Below are 20,019 nucleotides of genomic sequence, written 5' to 3'. Positions count from 1 at the left end.
TTTCCCTTTTGAATAGAAGCATGTTAGTAATATACATGTATATGCAACAATGCTTATAATAAAAGCTTTAGCTGTTTCAAACGTGTAATTAAGTATGCATCATGCACCAGCATTTTAAAACACAGCATTTGCTCTGAGTTCCTAAGGTGTTGTCCCATATGGTAATAACTCAATTTGTTAATTGCTGACATGATACAAGCCCCACTGTCACTCTGAGCAGCTGCATTATTTAAAATGCTGGTGCACTGAGAATATCTAGCTATGCTTCACATGCACGTGCAGAGAAAAATGTTAACACTGAAACTGATAACTTTTACTAGAAGCATTTTTGCTGATGCATGTATATTGGAAATTGATTTCTATTTAAAGATGTCATTCATCTATGAGCATTTAAATTTTGACCGGAATGTCCCTTTAAGATGGAGTTCAGGAGTATGATGAACTTTATTTTGTTAAGATCAGAACACTCTTTAAAAAGGACAATAATAGTCAAAAAATGACCTGCTCTAATTCGTCAAAGCAGATTTTACATCACCCAAACCTATTTCATGTGTAGTTGCAGTATACAAACACATTCATAATGTACCAGTCGAATATAATAAGAAATACTCTAATGAAAATAAACTAACAAACCATGTTAATACTAATCATCAACTTTACCTTAAATGTTTTCCCATTCCCAGAGACAACATATCCATTATCATTCTTCAGTGATTCAAGGTTGAAAACAAAGCCAGTGTTTGGGTCTTCCACAGAGCAAGTCTAAGGGTGTAAAACAAACATTACTGTATTTTTAATTATGCAAAGCATCCCATTTCTGTGTTACCATCTTGTATTACAATTATTAGGAATGTCAAAATATTGAACATGTGGTCACTAATGAGAAGTAGAATACTTTGCAGGTGTAAAACAATGACCAATAATCGATTACTGAATTCTATGAAATTTCACTAAGAAATAATATCTTAAATAAATAAAAATATCTTATGAGAATTTATTTCTTAACCCCTTAAGGACACGGCCATTTTTCAATTTCTTTCCCTGAAGGACCAGGGCTTTTTTTAAATTTCTGCAGTGTTTGTGTTTAGCTGTAATTTTCCTCTTACTCATTTACTGTACCCACACATATTATATACCGTTTTTCTCGCCATTAAATGGACTTTCTAAAGATACCATTATTTTTATCATATCTTATCATTTACTTTAAAAAAATGATAAAATATGAGGAAAAAATGGAAAAAAACACACTTTTTCTAACTTTGACCCCCACAATCTGTTACACATCTACAACCACCAAAAAACACCCATGCTAAATAGTTTCTAAATTTTGTCCTGAGTTTAGAAATACCCAATGTTTACATGTTCTTTGCTTTTTTTGCAAGTTATAGGGCCATAAATACAAGTAGCACTTTGCTATTTCCAAACCACTTTTTTTTCAAAATTAGCGCTAGTTACATTGGAACACTGATATCTTTCAGGAATACCTGAATATCCCTTTACATGTATATATTTTTTTTAGAAGACATCCCAAAGTATTGATGTAGGCCCATTTTGGTATATTTCATGCCACCATTTCACCACCAAATGCAATCAAATAAAAAAAATTGTTCACTTTTTCCCAAATATTTTCACAAACTTTAGGTTCCTCACTGAAATTATTTACAAACAACGTGTGCAATTATGGCATAAATGGTTGTAAATGCTTCTCTGGGATCCCCTTTGTTCAGAAATAGCAGACATATACGACTTTGGCGTTGCTTTTTGGTAATTAGAAGGCTGCTAAATGCCACTGCGCATCACACGTGTATTATGCCCAGCAGTGAAGGGGTTAATTAGGGAGCATGTAGGGAGCGTCTAGGGTTAATTTTAGCTTTAGTGTAGTAGACAACCCCAAGTATTGATCTAGGCCCATCTTGGTATATTTCATGCTACCATTTCACCGCTAAATGCGATTAAATAAAAAAAAACGTAAAATTTTTCACAATTTTAGGTTTCTCACTGAAATTATTTACAAACAACTTTTGCAAGCATGGCATAAATGATTGTAAATACTTCTCTGGGATCCCCTTTGTTCAGAAATAGCAGACATATATGGCTTTGGCGTTGCTTTTTGGTAATTATAAGACCGCTAAATGCCGCTGCGCACCACACGTGTATTATGCCCAGCAGTGCAGGGGTTAATTAGGTCATTTGTAGGGAGCGTGCAGGGTTAATTTTAGCTTTAGCGTAGAGATCAGCCTCCCACCTGACACATCCCACCCCCTGATCCCTCCCAAACAGCTCCCTTCCCTCCCCCACCCCACAATTGCCCCCGCCATCTTAAGTACTGGCAGAAAGTCTGCCAGTACTAAAATAAAAGGTGTATTTAAAAAAAAAAAAAAAAAAAAAATTGTATAGCATATTTACATATGCAGCTGTGTAGGATCCCCCCTTAGCCCCCAACCTCCCTGATCCCCCCCCAAACAGCTCTCTACCCTCCACCTCTAACTTACTGGGAGCCATCTTGGGTACTGGCAGCTGTCTGCCAGTACCCAGTTTGCAAATAAAAATGTATTTTTTTTTTTATTTTTTTTTATTTATTTTCCTTTTTTCTGTAGTGTAGCTTCCCCCCCCCACCAATCCCCCACCCGCTCCCAGATCCCTTAGATTAACTTTTATTAGGGATTTTATCCCCCCTTACTGCCACTTCTGTACAATGTCTTTTTCCGTAGTGAAGCGGTTCCCACCCGCTCCCTCCCTGTGCACGCGCCCGCCCGCCGCGCTCCGGTGCGCACTCCCGACAACCCCGCCCGCGATCCCGCCCTCCTCTCTCTTCAGCCTTTCATCGATAGCCGCCCACCCGCCTCCCACGTCAGCTCCCACCCACCAACGATTGCGGCCATCGATGCCGGTGCAGAGAGGGCCACAGAGTGGCTCTCTCTGCATCGGATGGGGGAAAAATGTTATTGCAGGATGCCTCGATATCGAGGCATCACTGCAATAACTGTAAAGCGGCTGGAAGCGATCAGGATCGCTTCCAGCCGCTTTAATCCCCAAAGTCGTACAGAGTACGTCGCTGGTCTTTAAAGACCAGGTTGTGTGCGACGTACCCTGTACGACTCGTGTCGTTAAGGGGTTAATATGTTAAAATAAACTTTCATGATTCAGATAGGGCATGTAATTTTAAACAACTTTCCAATTTACTTTTATCATCAAATTTGCTTTGTTCTCTTGGAATTCTTTGTTTAAAACATAATTTATGTAAGAACTTACCTGATAAATTCATTTCTTTCATATTAGCAAGAGTCCATGAGCTAGTGACGTATGGGATATACATTCCTACCAGGAGGGGCAAAGTTTCCCAAACCTTAAAATGCCTATAAATACACCCCTCACCACACCCACAATTCAGTTTAACGAATAGCCAAGAAGTGGGGTGATAAAGGAGCGAAAGCATCAAAAATAAGGAATTGGAATAATTGTGCTTTATACAAAAAAATCATAACCACCACAAAAAGGGTGGGCCTCATGGACTCTTGCTAATATGAAAGAAATGAATTTATCAGGTAAATTCTTACATAAATTATGTTTTCTTTCATGTAATTAGCAAGAGTCCATGAGCTAGTGACGTATGGGATAGCAGATACCCAAGATGTGTAACTTCCACGCAAGAGTCACTAGAGAGGGAGGGATAAAATAAAGACAGCCAATTCCGCTGCAAAATTAATACACAACCCAAATCAAAAGTTTCAATTTTATAATGAAAAAAACTGAAATTATAAGCAGAAGAATCAAACTGAAACAGCTGCCTGAAGTACTATTCTACCAAAAACTGCTTCTGAAGAAGAGAAAACACCAAAATGGTAGAATTTAGTAAAAGTATGCAAAGAAGACCAAGTCGTTGCTTTGCAAATCTGATCAACAGAAGCTTCATTCTTAAAAGCCCAGGAAGTAGAAACTGACCTAGTAGAATGAGCCGTAATCCTCTGAGGCGGGGATTAACCCGACTCCAAATAAGCATGATGAATCAAAAGCTTTAACCAAGATGCCAAAGAAATGGCAGAAGCCTTCTGACCTTTCCTTAAACCAGAAAAGATAACATATAGACTAGAAGTCTTTCTGAAATCTGAGTAGCTTCAACATAATATTTCAACACTCTTACCACATCCAAAGAATGTAAGAATCTTTCCAAAGAATTCTTAGGATTAGGACACAAGAAAGGGACAACAATTCCTCTACTAATGTTGTTAGAATTCACAACTAAGGTAAAAATCGAAATGAAGACAGCAAAACCACTTTATCCTGATGAAAAATCAGAAAAAGGAGACTCACAAGAAAGAGCAGATAATTCAAAAACTGTTCTAGCTGAAGAGATGTCTAAAAGGAACAATACTTTCCATGAAAGTAATTTTAATGTCCAAAGAAAGCATATGCTCAAACGGAAGAGCCTGTAAAGCCCTCAGAACCAAATTAAGACTCCAAGGAGGAGAAATTGGCTTAATGACAGGCTTGATACGAACCAAAGCCTGAACAAAACAATGAATAACAGAAAGATTAGCAAATTTTTCTGTGAAAACAGCACAGAAAAAGCAGAGATTTGTCCTTTCAAAGAACTTACAGACAAAAACCCTTATCCAAACCATCCTGAAGAAACTATAAAATCCTAGGAATTCTAAAAGAATGCCAAGAGAATTTATGAGAAGAGCATCATGAGATGTAAATCTTCCAAACTCGATAATAAATCTTACTAGACACAGATTTACAAGCCTGCAACATAGTATTAATCACTGAGTCAGAGAAACTTCTATGACTAAGTACTAAGCGTTACATTTCCATACCATCAAATTAATAATTTGAGTTCCTGATGGAAAAAACGAATGTTAAGATATAAGGTCTGGCCTTAATGGAAGCGACCAAGATTGGCAACTGGACATCCGAACAAGAACCATATACCAAAACCTGTGTGGCCATGCTGGAGCCACCAGCAACACAAAAGATTGCTCCCTGATGATTTTGAAAATCACTCTAAAAAGAAGAACCAGAGGCGAAAAAATATAGGAAGATTGAAAACTCCAAGGAAGTGTCAATGCATACACTGCTTCCGCCTGAGGATCCCTGGACCTGAATAGGCCCCTGGGAAGTTCCTTGTTTAGATGAGATGCCATCAGATCTATTTCTGGAAGCCCTCACATCTGAACAATTTGAAAAAAAAACATCTGGGTAAAGAAACCATTCTCCCGGATGTAAAGCTTGATAAACAGAGATAATCCGCTTCCCAATTGCCTATACCTGGGAAATGGACCGCAGAAATTAGACAAGAGCTGGATTTAGCCCAAGCAAGTAACCGAGATACTTCTTTCACAGCCTAAGGACTGAGAGTCACACCCTGATGATTGACATACGCCACAGTTGTGACATTGTCTGTCTGAAAAACAATAAACGTCTCTTTCTTCAAAAAGAAGCCAAAACTGAAGAACTCTGAGAAATGCACGGAGTTCCAAAATATCGAATAGTAATCTCGCCTCCTGAGATTTCCAAACCCCTTGTGCTGACAGAGATCCCCAGACAGCCTCCCAACCTAAAAGACTCGCGTCTGTAGTGATCATGGTCCAGGTTGAATGAACCGAAGAGACCCGTAGAAATATATAATGGTGATCTAACCACCAAGTCAAAGATAGTTGAACATTGGGATTCAAAGATATAAAAAGTGATATCCTAGAATCCCTGCACCATTAATTCAGCATAAAAAACTGGAAAGGTTTCCTATAAAAATGAGCAAAGGGAATTGAATCCAATGCTGCAGCCATGACACCTAAAACTTCCATGCATATAGCAACTGAAGGAAATAGAGACTGAAGGTTCCGACAAACGGAACCCAATAAAATTGTCACTTGTCTGTTAGAGACAAAGACATTGACACAATCTATCTGAAAACCTAAAAAAGGTGACCCTTGTCTGAGGAATCAAAGAGCTTTTGATAAAAAGATCCTCTAACCATGTCTTGAAGAAACAACAAAAGTTGAATCGTATGAGATTCCGCAGAACGAAAAGACTGAGCTAGTACCACGAGACCGTCCAAATAAGGAAACACTGAGAACCTTGAAAAGATTCTTAGAGCTGTCGCTAGACCAGAAGGAAAAGCAACAAATTGGTAATGCTTGTCAAAAAAAGAGAATCTCAGAAAATGAAAATAATCTGAATGAAAACAGAAAATGAAGATATGCATCTATTGTATCTATTGTAAGCAAATAATGCCCTCACTGACCAAAAGGCAGAATAGACCATATAAACACCATTCTAAAAGATGGTACACTTATGACAATTCAAAAAGATTTTCTATCTTTGGGACAATGAATAGTTTTGAATAAAACCCCCAAACCCTGTTCCTAAAATGGAACTGGTATAAATACCCCAGAAAACTCCAGGTCTGAGCAGCGCCTTGAGCCCCAACTGGTGACCAGCCGCGCTTCACAAGTACCCAATACATACAGGTCTGAAACACACTTCAGGAAAGTGTGAGCCTTACTGGAATAGCTGGAATATGTTAGAGAAAAAAAAGACTTCTCACAGACGGTTTTACTCTGAATCCTATTCTGTATCCAAATCTAAGAAGTTTGGACCGAATTGAACCAAACAATCTTTAAAAAGTCTTAACCTGCCCCTTACCAGCTAAGCTGGAATAAGAACCGCACCTACATGCAAATTTGAGGAGCTGACTTTGATATTTAAAATGGCTTAAATTGAATGAAGAAAACTTCCAATTATAAACATGTTACTTGGGGAAGAAATAGGATTCCGTTCCTTAGTAAGAACAAAAACTAATATAAGCTTAAGATTTAGTCTTAGAGCTCAATCTTGAAGCCCAGAGTAACAGTAGAAGAATTGAATCCAATTGTGAACCAAATAATTGATTACCTTGGAAAAAAAGAAATATGGAATTTAGAAATCAAATTAGCATTCCAAGATTGAAGTCACAAAGTTCTTCTAGCTAAAATAGCTAAAGACATAGATTAAACCTCATTTGCAAAAATATCAAAAAAATGACGACACAAATGAAATTATTAGCATGTTGATCAACTTAACAATGCTAAACAAATCATAATCCGATACTTGTTGCACTAAAATATCCAACCAGAAAGTTGAAGCAGTTGCAACATCAGCCAAATAAATTACAGGTCTAAAAAAAAAAAAAGTACCTGAAAATAAATAATTTTCCTTAAATAAGATACAAGTTTCCCATCTGAAGGAAAAAAATAAATACTATTTGCTATAGGAATAGTAGTATGTTAAGCAAAAGTAGAGATAGCCCCATTAACTTGGGGAATCTTTCCTCAAAACTTAAAACTAACTGCCGGCAAAGGATACAATTTAAAAACCTTAAAGAAGGAATAAAAGAAATTCCCGGCCTATTCCATTCCCTAGTATCAGGAACTGGAGAAAACATCTGAAGAAACCACAGAAGGTTAATAAGCAGAATTTAAATGTTAGCTAGTCTTAATCAAAAGAACTAGTTACTTAATATCCAAAATAATCAACACCTTTTCAACAAAGAACGAATGTACTCTATTTAAAAATAAAAAAGTAGATTTGTTAGTGTCAATATCTGATGAAGAATATTCTGAATGAGAAAAAACACCATCAGAGAAGGATAATTCAGTATGTTGTTGGTCATTTGAAACTTCATCAACTAAATGAGAAGTTTAAAAAAGACCTAAAAATTTTATTAGAAGGCGGGATGACGGACAAAGCCTTTAGAATAGAATCAGAAAAATATTCTTATACATTCCTAAATATAGCTTGTACATTAGATGTAAAAAGAATAGCAATAGATAATGCATAAATACTAATGGACTCTGCATGTGAAAGTTTATCATAATAACTTATTACAAACCATAGCTAAAGATAAACATCCATAACAATAAAATAAATGAACTTAGCTTTGGTAGGACTGATATCAGTCATCAGGAATCCCTCAGTATTTTTGGAATATCTTGCAATATGTAATAGAAAAAACAACATATAAAGCAAAATTATCAAATTCCTTAAATGACAGTTTCAGGAATGGGAAAAAATGAAAATGAAACAAGCTTCTAGAAAACCAGAAGCAACTGAAAAGTGAGACTGAAATAATGTGAAAAAAAAACTGGCGCCAAGTATGACGCCCACATTTTTGGCGCCAAGTATAACGTCCACACATTTTTGCGCCAAGAATGACGCCCATATTTTTTGGCGCCAAAAAAAGTCCGCAATACACATATGTCAAAAATGACGCAATTACGTGAAAACTTCCGGCACCAACTATGACGCCGGAAATGACGAAATTTTTGCGCCAAAAAAATATTGCGCCCAGAATGACGCAATAAATAGAAGCATTTTCTGCACCCGCGAGCCTAACAGCCCGCAATTTTGAAAAAAAGTCAAATGAAAATTTTAAGGTAAGAAAAAATAAAATTTATATGCATTTTCCTAAAAAAATGAAACTGACAGTCTGAAACTAAGGAATACTGATTATCCTGAATCATGGCAAATATAAGTTTAAACACATATATTTAGAACTTTACATATAAAGTGCCCAACCATAGCTTTGAGTGTCATAAATAGAAATAAGATTTACTTACCCTAAGACACTCATCTACATAGAGTAGATAGCCAAACCAGTACTGAAACGAGAATCAGTAGAGGTAATGGTATATAAGAGTATATCGCCGATCTGAAAAGGGAGGTAAGAGATGAATCTCTACGACCGATAACAGAGAACCTATGAAATAGATCCCGTAGAAGGAGATCACTGCATTCAAATAGGCAATACTCTCCTCACATCTCCTCACATCCCTCTGACATTCACTGCACGCTGAGAGGAAAACCGGGCTCCAACTTGCTGCGGAGCGCATATCAACGTAGAATCTAGCACAAACTTACTTCACCACCTCCATGGGAGGCAAAGTTTGTAAAACTGAATTGTGGGTGTGGTGAGGGGTGTATTTATAGGCATTTTAAGGTTTGGGAAACTTTGCCCCTCCTGGTAGGAATGTATATCCCATACGTCACTAGCTCATGGACTCTTGCTAATTACATGAAAGAAATCTAAACCTAGGTAGGCTAATATGCTAATTTCTAAACCTTTGAAGGCCTCCTTTTATCTCAGTGCATTGTGACAGGTTTTTCCAGTTAGCACTAGTTCATGTGTGCCATATAGATACCGTGTGCTCACTCTGTGGAGTTATTTATGAGTCTGATATAAGAAACAGTGCAGCGTTTCGGGGTAACCCCTTATCCATACATAACGTTCACATACAAAAGTTATCTTTTAAAACGTACATATTCACGTATAAGTAAAAAAAAACTAAAAAAAAACTTGTGTATCTAAACTTGGTATGCATGAACAAGAGGTCACCCCGAAACGCCACATTGTTTTTAGTCTGTTACCAATAAAGATGGATTACTATAATGGTACTGTGGACTGTCTATAGCTGTTACATATATGGGACATGAGCATTCTCTAGTCTTCATGGGCACCCAAATCTCAGTGAGCTGCTCTATCTGGAATAGAGTTTGGTCCCTTTAAAAGGACAGCCTAGTCAAAAATAAACTTTCATTATTCAGATAGGGCATGCAATTTTAAACAACTTTTCAAATTAATTTTATCATCAATTTTGCTTTGTTCTCTTGGTATTCTGAGTTGAAAGCTAAACCTAGGTAGGCTCATATGCTAATTTCTAAGCCCATGAAGGCCACCTCTTATCTGAATGTATTTTGACATTTTTTCACAACTAGAGGGCTTTAGTTCATGTGGGCCATATAGATAACATTGTGCTCACGCCTGTGAAGTTACCTAGGTGTCAGCACTGATTGGCTTAAATGCAAGTCTGTCAAAAGCACTGAGATAAGTGACAATCTGCAAATATTTAGATACAAGGTAATCACATAGGTAAAACGTGTATTAATTTAACCGTGTTGGTTGTGCAAAACTGGGGAATGGGAAATACTAGTATTATCTATCTATTTAAACAATAACAATTCTGGTATAGAATGTCCCTTTAAGAAGAACTCTGTGTATTTGAACTAGAATATTCTTGATTTTGATTTATCATATTCCCTTTTTATTTAATTCATAGTCAACTGGTTAGTTTGGTTTAAGTATTGTCTATACTCGTACAACTCTTCAAGTACCATCCTTTAGGAACTCCTTTTTCTAATATGAAAGGGGTAGAAGGAGGTCATCAATATATCTACCATAATAAATTATGTTGAAACTATAGTTACAGTTTAAGAAAATGAACTGGCCTTCAAAATAGACTACAAATATGTTGAGAAACAAGGGGTAAACTTAGGGTTGCCACCTCAGCCATGTTTTCCTGGACACTTAAAAGTTACAAATGCTGCAGGGTGTGCAGGGAGGAATATGAATAGTGCTTATAAACAGTGCCGTCCAAAAACACAATACATGTTCCTCCCTGCACACCCTGCAGCCTGTGTAATTTATAAGTGTTCAGGAAGACATGGCTGAGGTGGCAACCCTAGGTAAACTCTGCCCAATTTTCTTAGAGAAAAGAAAAAACATAATTTATGCTTACCTGATAAATTCCTTTCTTCTGTTGTGTGATCAGTCCACGGGTCATCATTACTTCTGGGATATAACTCCTCCCCAACAGGAAATGCAAGAGGATTCACCCAGCAGAGCTGCATATAGCTCCTCCCCTCTACGTCAGTCCCAGTCATTCGACCAAGAATCAACGAGAAAGGAGTAACCAAGGGTGAAGTGGTGACTGGAGTATAATTTAAAAAATATTTACCTGCCTTAAAACAGGGCGGGCCGTGGACTGATCACACAACAGAAGAAAGGAATTTATCAGGTAAGCATAAATTATGTTTTCTTCTGTTATGTGTGATCAGTCCACGGGTCATCATTACTTCTGGGATACCAATACCAAAGCAAAAGTACACGGATGACGGGAGGGATAGGCAGGCTCATTATACAGAAGGAACCACTGCCTGAAGAACCTTTCTCCCAAAAATAGCCTCCGAAGAAGCAAAAGTGTCAAATTTGTAAAATTTGGAAAAAGTATGAAGCGAAGACCAAGTTGCAGCCTTGCAAATCTGTTCAACAGAGGCCTCATTCTTAAAGGCCCAAGTGGAAGCCACAGCTCTAGTGGAGTGGGCTGTAATTCTTTCAGGAGGCTGCTGTCCAGCAGTCTCATAGGCTAAACGTATTATGCTACGAAGCCAAAAAGAGAGAGAGGTAGCAGAAGCTTTTTGACCTCTCCTCTGTCCAGAATAAACGACAAACAGGGAAGAAGTTTGGCGAAAATCTTTAGTTGCCTGCAAGTAGAACTTGAGGGCACGAACTACATCCAGATTGTGTAGAAGACGTTCCTTCTTTGAAGAAGGATTTGGACACAAGGATGGAACAACAATCTCTTGATTGATATTCCTGTTAGTGACTACCTTAGGTAAGAACCCAGGTTTAGTACGCAGAACTACCTTGTCTGAGTGAAAAATCAGATAAGGAGAATCACAATGTAAGGCTGATAACTCAGAGACTCTTCGAGCCGAGGAAATAGCCATTAAAAACAGAACTTTCCAAGATAACAATTTTATATCAATGGAATGAAGGGGTTCAAACGGAACACCCTGTAAAACGTTAAGAACTAAGTTTAAACTCCATGGCGGAGCAACAGCCTTAAACACAGGCTTGATCCTAGCTAAAGCTTGACAAAAAGCCTGGACGTCTGGATTTTCCGACAGACGCTTGTGTAACAAGATGGACAGAGCTGAAATCTGTCCCTTTAATGAGCTAGCTGATAAACCCTTTTCTAAACCTTCTTGTAGAAAAGACAATATCCTAGCGATCCTAACCTTACTCCAGGAGTAACCTTTGGATTCGCACCAGTATAGGTATTTCCGCCATATTTTATGGTAAATCCTTCTGGTAACAGGCTTCCTAGCCTGAATCAGGGTATCAATAACCGACTCAGAAAAACCACGTTTTGATAAAATCAAGCGTTCAATTTCCAAGCAGTCAGCTTCAGAGAAGTTAGATTTTGATGTTTGAATGGACCCTGTATCAGAAGGTCCTGTCTTAGAGGTAGAGACCAAGGCGGACAGGATGACATGTCCACTAGATCTGCATACCAAGTCCTGCGTGGCCATGCAGGTGCTATTAGAATTACTGATGCCCTCTCCTGTTTGATTTTGGCAATCAATCGAGGAAGCAGCGGGAAGGGTGGAAACACATAAGCCATCCCGAAGTTCCAAGGTGCTGTCAAAGCATCTATCAGAACTGCTTCCGGATCCCTGGATCTGGACCCGTAGCGAGGAAGTTTGGCGTTCTGGCGAGACGCCATGAGATCTATCTCTGGTTTGCCCCAACGTCGAAGTATTTGGGCAAAGACCTCCGGATGAAGTTCCCACTCCCCCGGATGAAAAGTCTGGCGACTCAAGAAATCCGCCTCCCAGTTCTCCACTCCCGGGATGTGGATTGCTGACAGGTGGCAAGAGTGAGACTCTGCCCAGCGAATTATCTTTGATACTTCCATCATTGCTAGGGAGCTTCTTGTCCCTCCCTGATGGTTGATGTAAGCTACAGTCGTGATGTTGTCCGACTGAAACCTGATGAACCCCCGAGTTGTTAACTGGGGCCAAGCCAGAAGGGCATTGAGAACTGCTCTCAATTCCAGAATGTTTATTGGCAGGAGACTCTCCTCCTGATTCCATAGTCCCTGAGCCTTCAGAGAATTCCAGACAGCGCCCCAACCTAGTAGGCTGGCGTCTGTTGTTACAATTGTCCAGTCTGGCCTGCTGAATGGCATCCCCCTGGACAGGTGTGGCCGATAAAGCCACCATAGAAGAGAATTTCTGGTCTCTTGATTTAGACTCAGAGTAGGGGACAAATCTGAGTAATCCCCATTCCACTGACTTAGCATGCATAATTGCAGCGGTCTGAGGTGTAGGCGTGCAAAAGGTACTATGTCCATTGCCGCTACCATTAAGCCGATCACCTCCATGCATTGAGCTACTGACGGGTGTTGAATGGAATGAAGGACACGGCATGCATTTTGAAGCTTTGTTAACCTGTCTTCTGTCAGGTAAATCTTCATTTCTACAGAATCTATAAGAGTCCCCAAGAATGGAACTCTTGTGAGAGGAAAGAGAGAACTCTTCTTTTCGTTCACTTTCCATCCATGCGACCTTAGAAATGCCAGAACTAACTCTGTATGAGACTTGGCAGTTTGAAAGCTTGAAGCTTGTATTAGAATGTCGTCTAGGTACGGAGCTACCGAAATCCCTCGCGGTCTTAGTACCGCCAGAAGGGCACCCAGAACCTTTGTGAAGATTCTTGGAGCCGTAGCCAATCCGAATGGAAGAGCTACAAACTGGTAGTGCCTGTCTAAGAAGGCAAACCTTAGATACCGGTGATGATCTTTGTGGATCGGAATGTGAAGGTAAGCATCCTTTAAATCCACAGTGGTCATGTACTGACCCTCTTGGATCATGGGTAAAATTGTCCGAATAGTTTCCATTTTGAACGATGGAACTCTTAGGAATTTGTTTAGAATCTTCAAATCTAAGATTGGCCTGAAAGTTCCCTCTTTTTTGGGAACCACAAACAGGTTTGAGTAGAACCCTTGTCCTTGTTCCGACCGCGGAACCGGATGGATCACTCCCATTAATAACAGATCTTGTACGCAGCGTAGAAACGCTTCTTTCTTTATCTGGTTTGTTGACAACCTTGACAGATGAAATCTCCCTCTTGGGGGAGATAATTTGAAGTCTAGAAGGTATCCCTGAGATATGATCTCTAGTGCCCAGGGATCCTGAACATCTCTTGCCCAGGCCTGGGCGAAGAGAGAGAGTCTGCCCCCCACTAGATCCGGTCCCGGATCGGGGGCTCTCGGTTCATGCTGTCTTTGGGGCAGCAGCAGGTTTCCTGGCCTGCTTGCTCTTGTTCCAGGCCTGGTTAGGCTTCCAGCCTTGCCTGTAACGAGCAACAGCTCCTTCCTGTTTTGGTGCAGTGGAGGTTGATGCTGCTCCTGTTTTGAAATTCCGAAAGGGACGAAAATTAGACTGTCTAGCCTTAGCTTTGGCTTTGTCTTGGGGTAGGGCGTGGCCCTTACCTCCTGTAATGTCAGCGATAATTTCTTTCAAACCGGGCCCAAATAAAGACTGCCCCTTGAAAGGTATATTAAGTAATTTGGACTTAGAAGTAACATCTGCTGACCAGGATTTTAGCCACAGCGCCCTACGTGCCTGTATGGCGAATCCTGAGTTCTTAGCCGTAAGTTTGGTTAAATGTACTACGGCCTCCGAAATGAAAGAATTAGCTAGTTTAAGGACTCTAAGCCTGTCCGTAATGTCGTCTAGCGTAGATGAACTAAGGTTCTCTTCCAGCGACTCAATCCAAAATGCTGCCGCAGCCGTAATCGGCGCGATACATGCAAGGGGTTGCAATATAAAACCTTGTTGAACAAACATTTTCTTAAGGTAACCCTCTAATTTTTTATCCATTGGATCTGAGAAAGCACAGCTATCCTCCACCGGGATAGTGGTACGCTTAGCTAAAGTAGAAACTGCTCCCTCCACCTTGGGGACCGTTTGCCATAAGTCCCGAGTGGTGGCGTCTATTGGAAACATCTTTCTAAATATTGGAGGGGGTGAGAACGGCACACCGGGTCTATCCCACTCCTTAGTAACAATTTCAGTTAGTCTCTTAGGTATAGGAAAAACTTCAGTACTCGCCGGTACCGCAAAATATTTATCCAACCTGCACAGTTTCTCTGGTATTGCAACGGTGTTACAATCGTTGAGAGCTGCTAAGACCTCCCCTAGTAATACACGGAGGTTCTCCAATTTAAATTTAAAATTTGAAATATCTGAGTCCAATCTGTTTGGATCAGAACCGTCACCCACAGAATGAAGCTCTCCGTCTTCATGCTCTGCGAGCTGTGACGCAGTATCAGACATGGCCCTAGCATTGTCAGCGCACTCTGTTCTCACCCCAGAGTGATCACGCTTGCCTCTTAGTTCTGGTAATTTAGACAAAACTTCAGTCATAACAGTAGCCATATCTTGTAATGTTATCTGTAATGGCCGCCCAGATGTACTAGGCGCCATAATATCACGCACCTCCCGGGCGGGAGATGCAGGTACTGCCGCGTGAGGCGAGTTAGTCGGCATAACTCTCCCCTCGCTGTTTGGTGAAATTTGTTCACATTGTACAGATTGACTTTTATTTAAAGTAGCATCAATACAGTTAGTACATAAATTTCTATTGGGCTCCACCTTGGCATTGGAACAAATGACACAGACATCTTCCTCTGAGTCAGACATGTTTAACACACTAGCAAAAAACTTACAACTTGGTTATAATCTTTTTTAGCAAAAACGTACTGTGCCTCAAAGAGGTACTAAACGATTAAATGACAGTTGAAATAATGAACTGAAAAAAAACAGTTATAGCATCAACTTTAAAACAACACAACTTTTAGCAAAGGTTTGTTCCCATTAGTAAAATAACAATAATTAAATTTGACATAAAAAATACAAAACAACGTTTTTATTCACAGTCACTCTAAGAATTCTCACAGCTCTGCTGAGAGAATTTACCTCCCTTCAAAGAAGTTTGAAGACCCCTGAGATCTGTCAGAGATGAACCGGATCATGCAGGAAATATAAAAGTAACTGACTGGAATTTTTTGATGCGTAGCAAAGAGCGCCAAAAACGGCCCCTCCCTCTCCCACACAGCAGTGAAGAGAAACGAAACTGTCATAAATAAAAGCAAAAAATGCTGCCAAGTGGAAAATAATGCCCAAATATTTATTCACACAGTACCTCAGCAATGTAAACGATTCTACATTCCAGCAAAAACGTTTAACATGATAAATAGTTAATAAAAGGATTAGTGACCTTTAACAGAGTAGTTCCGGTGAAATACCATTCCCAGAATACTAAAGTGTATACATACATGTCATTTTAACGGTATGGCAGGATTTTCTCATCAATTCCATTCAGAAATAAAAACTGCTACATACCTCAATGCAGATTCATCTGCCCGCTGTCCCCTGATCTGAAGCCTTTACCTCCCTCAGATGGCCGAGAACAGCAATATGATCTTAACAACTCCGGTTAAAATCATAGTAAAAAACTCTGGCAGATTCTTCCTCAAACTCTGCCAGAGAAGTAATAACACGCTCCGGTGCTATTGTAAAATAACAAACTTTTGATTGAAGTCATAAAAACTAAGTATAATCACCATAGTCCTCTCACACATCCTATCTAGTCGTTGGGTGCAAGAGAATGACTGGGACTGACGTAGAGGGGAGGAGCTATATGCAGCTCTGCTGGGTGAATCCTCTTGCATTTCCTGTTGGGGAGGAGTTATATCCCAGAAGTAATGATGACCCGTGGACTGATCACACATAACAGAAGAAAATCCATCATCAATAAAAACATTTTGTGTTGGTAAATGACCTCTTCAAGGTAATTGATGAAGTTAATGGAATAGGTGCAACATCTCTTTAATATGTGATCAAAAGCCATAAGACTAAGAATGAAGGATGCTAGATTAACGATAAGTGATGTCCACAGAAATCAGCAATACACTGGGTGCCAATGTATACTATGTAACAGACTAATAACATGAACACTAGATTGAATGTAACCAGGCAAATTTTCTACTAAAGGTGGCAAAAGACTCTTACAGTAGGGCATTTTAACAAAGTGCATTGACACACACAACAACAAAAAACCTCATCAACAGAATCTGCAGCCCTGAGTGCCTATCACACAGCCAAAGCTTAAATTGACAGTGTAATACATTTGTTGTTAAAGGGACAGTCTAGTCAAAATTAAACTTTCATGATTCAGATAGGGAATGCGATTTTAAACAACGTTTCAATTTACTTTTATCATCAAATTTGCTTTGTTCTATTGGTATTCTTTGTAGACTGGAAAGCTAAACCTAGGTAGGTTCATATGCTAATTTCTAAGCCGTTGAAGGCCGCCTCTTATCTCAGTGCATTTTGACAGACACTTCTAGTTCATGTATGTCATATAGATAGCATTGTGCTCACTCCTGTGGAGTTAAATAAGAGTCAGCATTGATTGGCTAAAATGCATGCCTGCCAAAATAACTGAGATAAGGGGGTAGTCTGCAGAGGCTTAGAAACCAGGTAATCACAAAGTGTATTAATATAACAGTGTTGGTTATGCAAAATTGCGGAAAGGGTAATAAAGGGATTATCTATCTTTTTAAACAATAACAATTCTGGAGTAGACTGTCCCTTTAATTAATTCATGTTTTTTAAACAGGAAGAATAAGGTCTTACGTTAAAAAAATATTTTTTTTTAAAAATGCACCATTGCTTACTCACTTGAGTTGTAGCCGTATTAACAGGACAGGCAACTTCTGTATTCCAGTAGAATGTGACTAAACAATCCTCACTTGAGATAAAATTTGGACTGCTGGACTAAAAAAAGAAATAAAACAAAATTATTCATGTTTTCCAAGCATGATCCGAGCCTTAAAATAAGGAATAAAAAAAAATAACAAAAAAATATTTCTCTGTTTAATAAGGTTTGTTAAGCTACTGTATACATACAAAATGTACAAGCTCAAATACACAAAAACACATATATAATTCTTTATTTTCATATACACACAAAAATTTTATATGTACACATAAGGGGTGAAATATATCACTATTAGTTTACTTGTCATGGGAGAAAAAGTTCAAAGTTCAGTCCAAAGTTACTAGTCCCCTTAAATTAATAATTTCTGACATCATTTACAGAGTAAGTCATAGCTACGTACTAAAAAAACATAATTTATGTAAGAACTTACCTGATAAATTCATTTCTTTCATATTAGCAAGAGTCCATGAGCTAGTGACGTATGGGATATACATTCCTACCAGGAGGGGCAAAGTTTCCCAAACCTTAAAATGCCTATAAATACACCCCTCACCACACCCACAATTCAGTTTAACGAATAGCCAAGAAGTGGGGTGATAAGAAAAAAGTGCGAAAGCATATAAAATAAGGAATTGGAATAATTGTGCTTTATACAAAAAAATCATAACCACCACAAAAAAGGGCGGGCCTCATGGACTCTTGCTAATATGAAAGAAATGAATTTATCAGGTAAGTTCTTACATAAATTATGTTTTCTTTCATGTAATTAGCAAGAGTCCATGAGCTAGTGATGTATGGGATAATGATTACCCAAGATGTGGATCTTTCCACGCAAGAGTCACTAGAGAGGGAGGGATAAAATAAAGACAGCCAATTCCTGCTGAAAATAATCCACACCCAGAATAAAATTTTAATGAAAAAACATAAGCAGAAGATTCAAACTGAAAACACTGCCTGAAGTACGTTTCTACCAAAAACTGCTTCAAAAGAAGAAAACATATCAAAATGGTAGAATTTAGTAAAATTATGCAAAGAGGACCAAGTTGCTGCTTTGCAAATCTGATCAACCGAAGCTTCATTCCTAAACGCCCAGGAAGTAGAACTGACCTAGTAGAATGAGCTGTAATCCTTTGAGGCGGAGTGTTACCCGACTCAACATAGGCATGATGAAATAAAGATTTCAACCAAGATGCCAAAGAAATGGCAGAAGCTTTCCGGCCTTTTCTAGAACCGGAAAAGATGACAAATAGACTAGAAGTCTTTCGGAAAGACTTAGTAGCTTCAACATAATATTACAAAGCTCTAACAGCATCCAAAGAATGCAATGATTTCTCCTTAGAATTCATAGGATCAGGACATAATGAAGGAACCACAATTTCTCTACTAATGTTGTTAGAATTCACAACCTTAGGTAAAAAATTCAAAAGAAGTTCGCAGCACCGCCTTATCCTGATGCAAAATCAGAAAAGGAGACTCACAAAAAAGAGTAGATAATTCAGAGACTCTTCTGGCAGAAGAGATGGCCAAAAGAAACAAAACTTTCCAAGAAAGTAATATAACGACCAAAGAATGCATGGGTTCAAAAGGAGGAGCTTGAAGAGCCCCCAGAACCAAATTCAAACACCAAGGAGGAGAAATTGACTTAATGACAGGTTTTATACGAACCAAAGGTTGTACAAAACAATAAATATCAGGAAGATTAGCAAACCTTCTGTGAAAAAGAACAGAAAGAGCAGAGATTTGTCTTTCAAGGAACTTGCGGACAAACCTTTATCTAAACCATCCTGAAGAAACTGTAAAATTCTCGGTATTCAAAAAGAATGCCAAGAAAAAAGATGAGAAAGACACTAAGAAATATAAGTCTTCCAGACTCTATAATATATCTCTCTAGATACAAATGTACGAGCCTGTCACATAGTATCAATCACAGAGTCAGAGAAACCTCTTTGACCAAGAATCAAGCGTTCAAACTCCATACCTTAAAATTAAGGTTTTGAGACAGAAAGACTGGTCTTAACGGAAGAGTCCACAGCTGGCAAGAGGCCATCCGGACAAGATCCGCATACCAAAACCTGTGAGGCCATGCTGGAGCTACCAGCAGGACAAACGAGCATTCCTTTAGAATATTGGAGAATACCCTTGGAAGAAGAACTAGAGGCGGAAAGATATAGGCAGGATGACACTTGTAAGGAAGAAAATAATGCATCCACTGCCTCCGCCCGAGGATCCCGGGATCCGGACAGATACCAGGGAAGTTTCTTGTTTAGATGAGAAGCCATCAGATCTATTTCTGGGAGTTCCCACATTGAACAATCTGAGGAAATACCTCTGGGTGAAGAGACCATTCGCCCAGGTGCAACGTTTGGCGACTGAGATAATCCGCTTTCCAATTGTCCATACCTGGGATATGAACCGCAGAGATTAGACAGGAGCTGGATTCCGCCCAAACCAAAATTCGAGATACTTCTTTCATAACCAGAGGACTGTGAGTCCCTCCTTGATGATTGATGTATGCCACAGTTGTGACATTGTCTATCTGAAAACAAATGAACAACTCTCTCTTCAGAAGAGGCCAAGTCTGGAAAGCTCTGAAAATTGCACGGAGTTCCAAAATATTGATCGGAAATCTC

At 39.1% G+C, this 20,019-nt stretch overlaps 1 protein-coding gene across 1 annotated transcript in view; it reads right to left on the bottom strand.

Annotated features, from left to right (window-relative positions):
• Nucleotides 1–20,019, bottom strand: part of IGF2R (insulin like growth factor 2 receptor) — a gene marked incomplete in the record, with an annotated part of 598,770 nt that overhangs the window by 310,056 nt on the left and 268,695 nt on the right. The window contains 2 exon segments of the mRNA XM_053711175.1: nucleotides 661–762; nucleotides 17,350–17,445. Coding sequence (XP_053567150.1) covers nucleotides 661–762; nucleotides 17,350–17,445 — 198 coding nt within the window.

This window comes from Bombina bombina, chromosome 4, assembly GCF_027579735.1.
Source record: "Bombina bombina isolate aBomBom1 chromosome 4, aBomBom1.pri, whole genome shotgun sequence".
NCBI lineage: Eukaryota > Metazoa > Chordata > Amphibia > Anura > Bombinatoridae > Bombina > Bombina bombina.
This window is presented reverse-complemented; position numbering and strand designations above follow the sequence as displayed.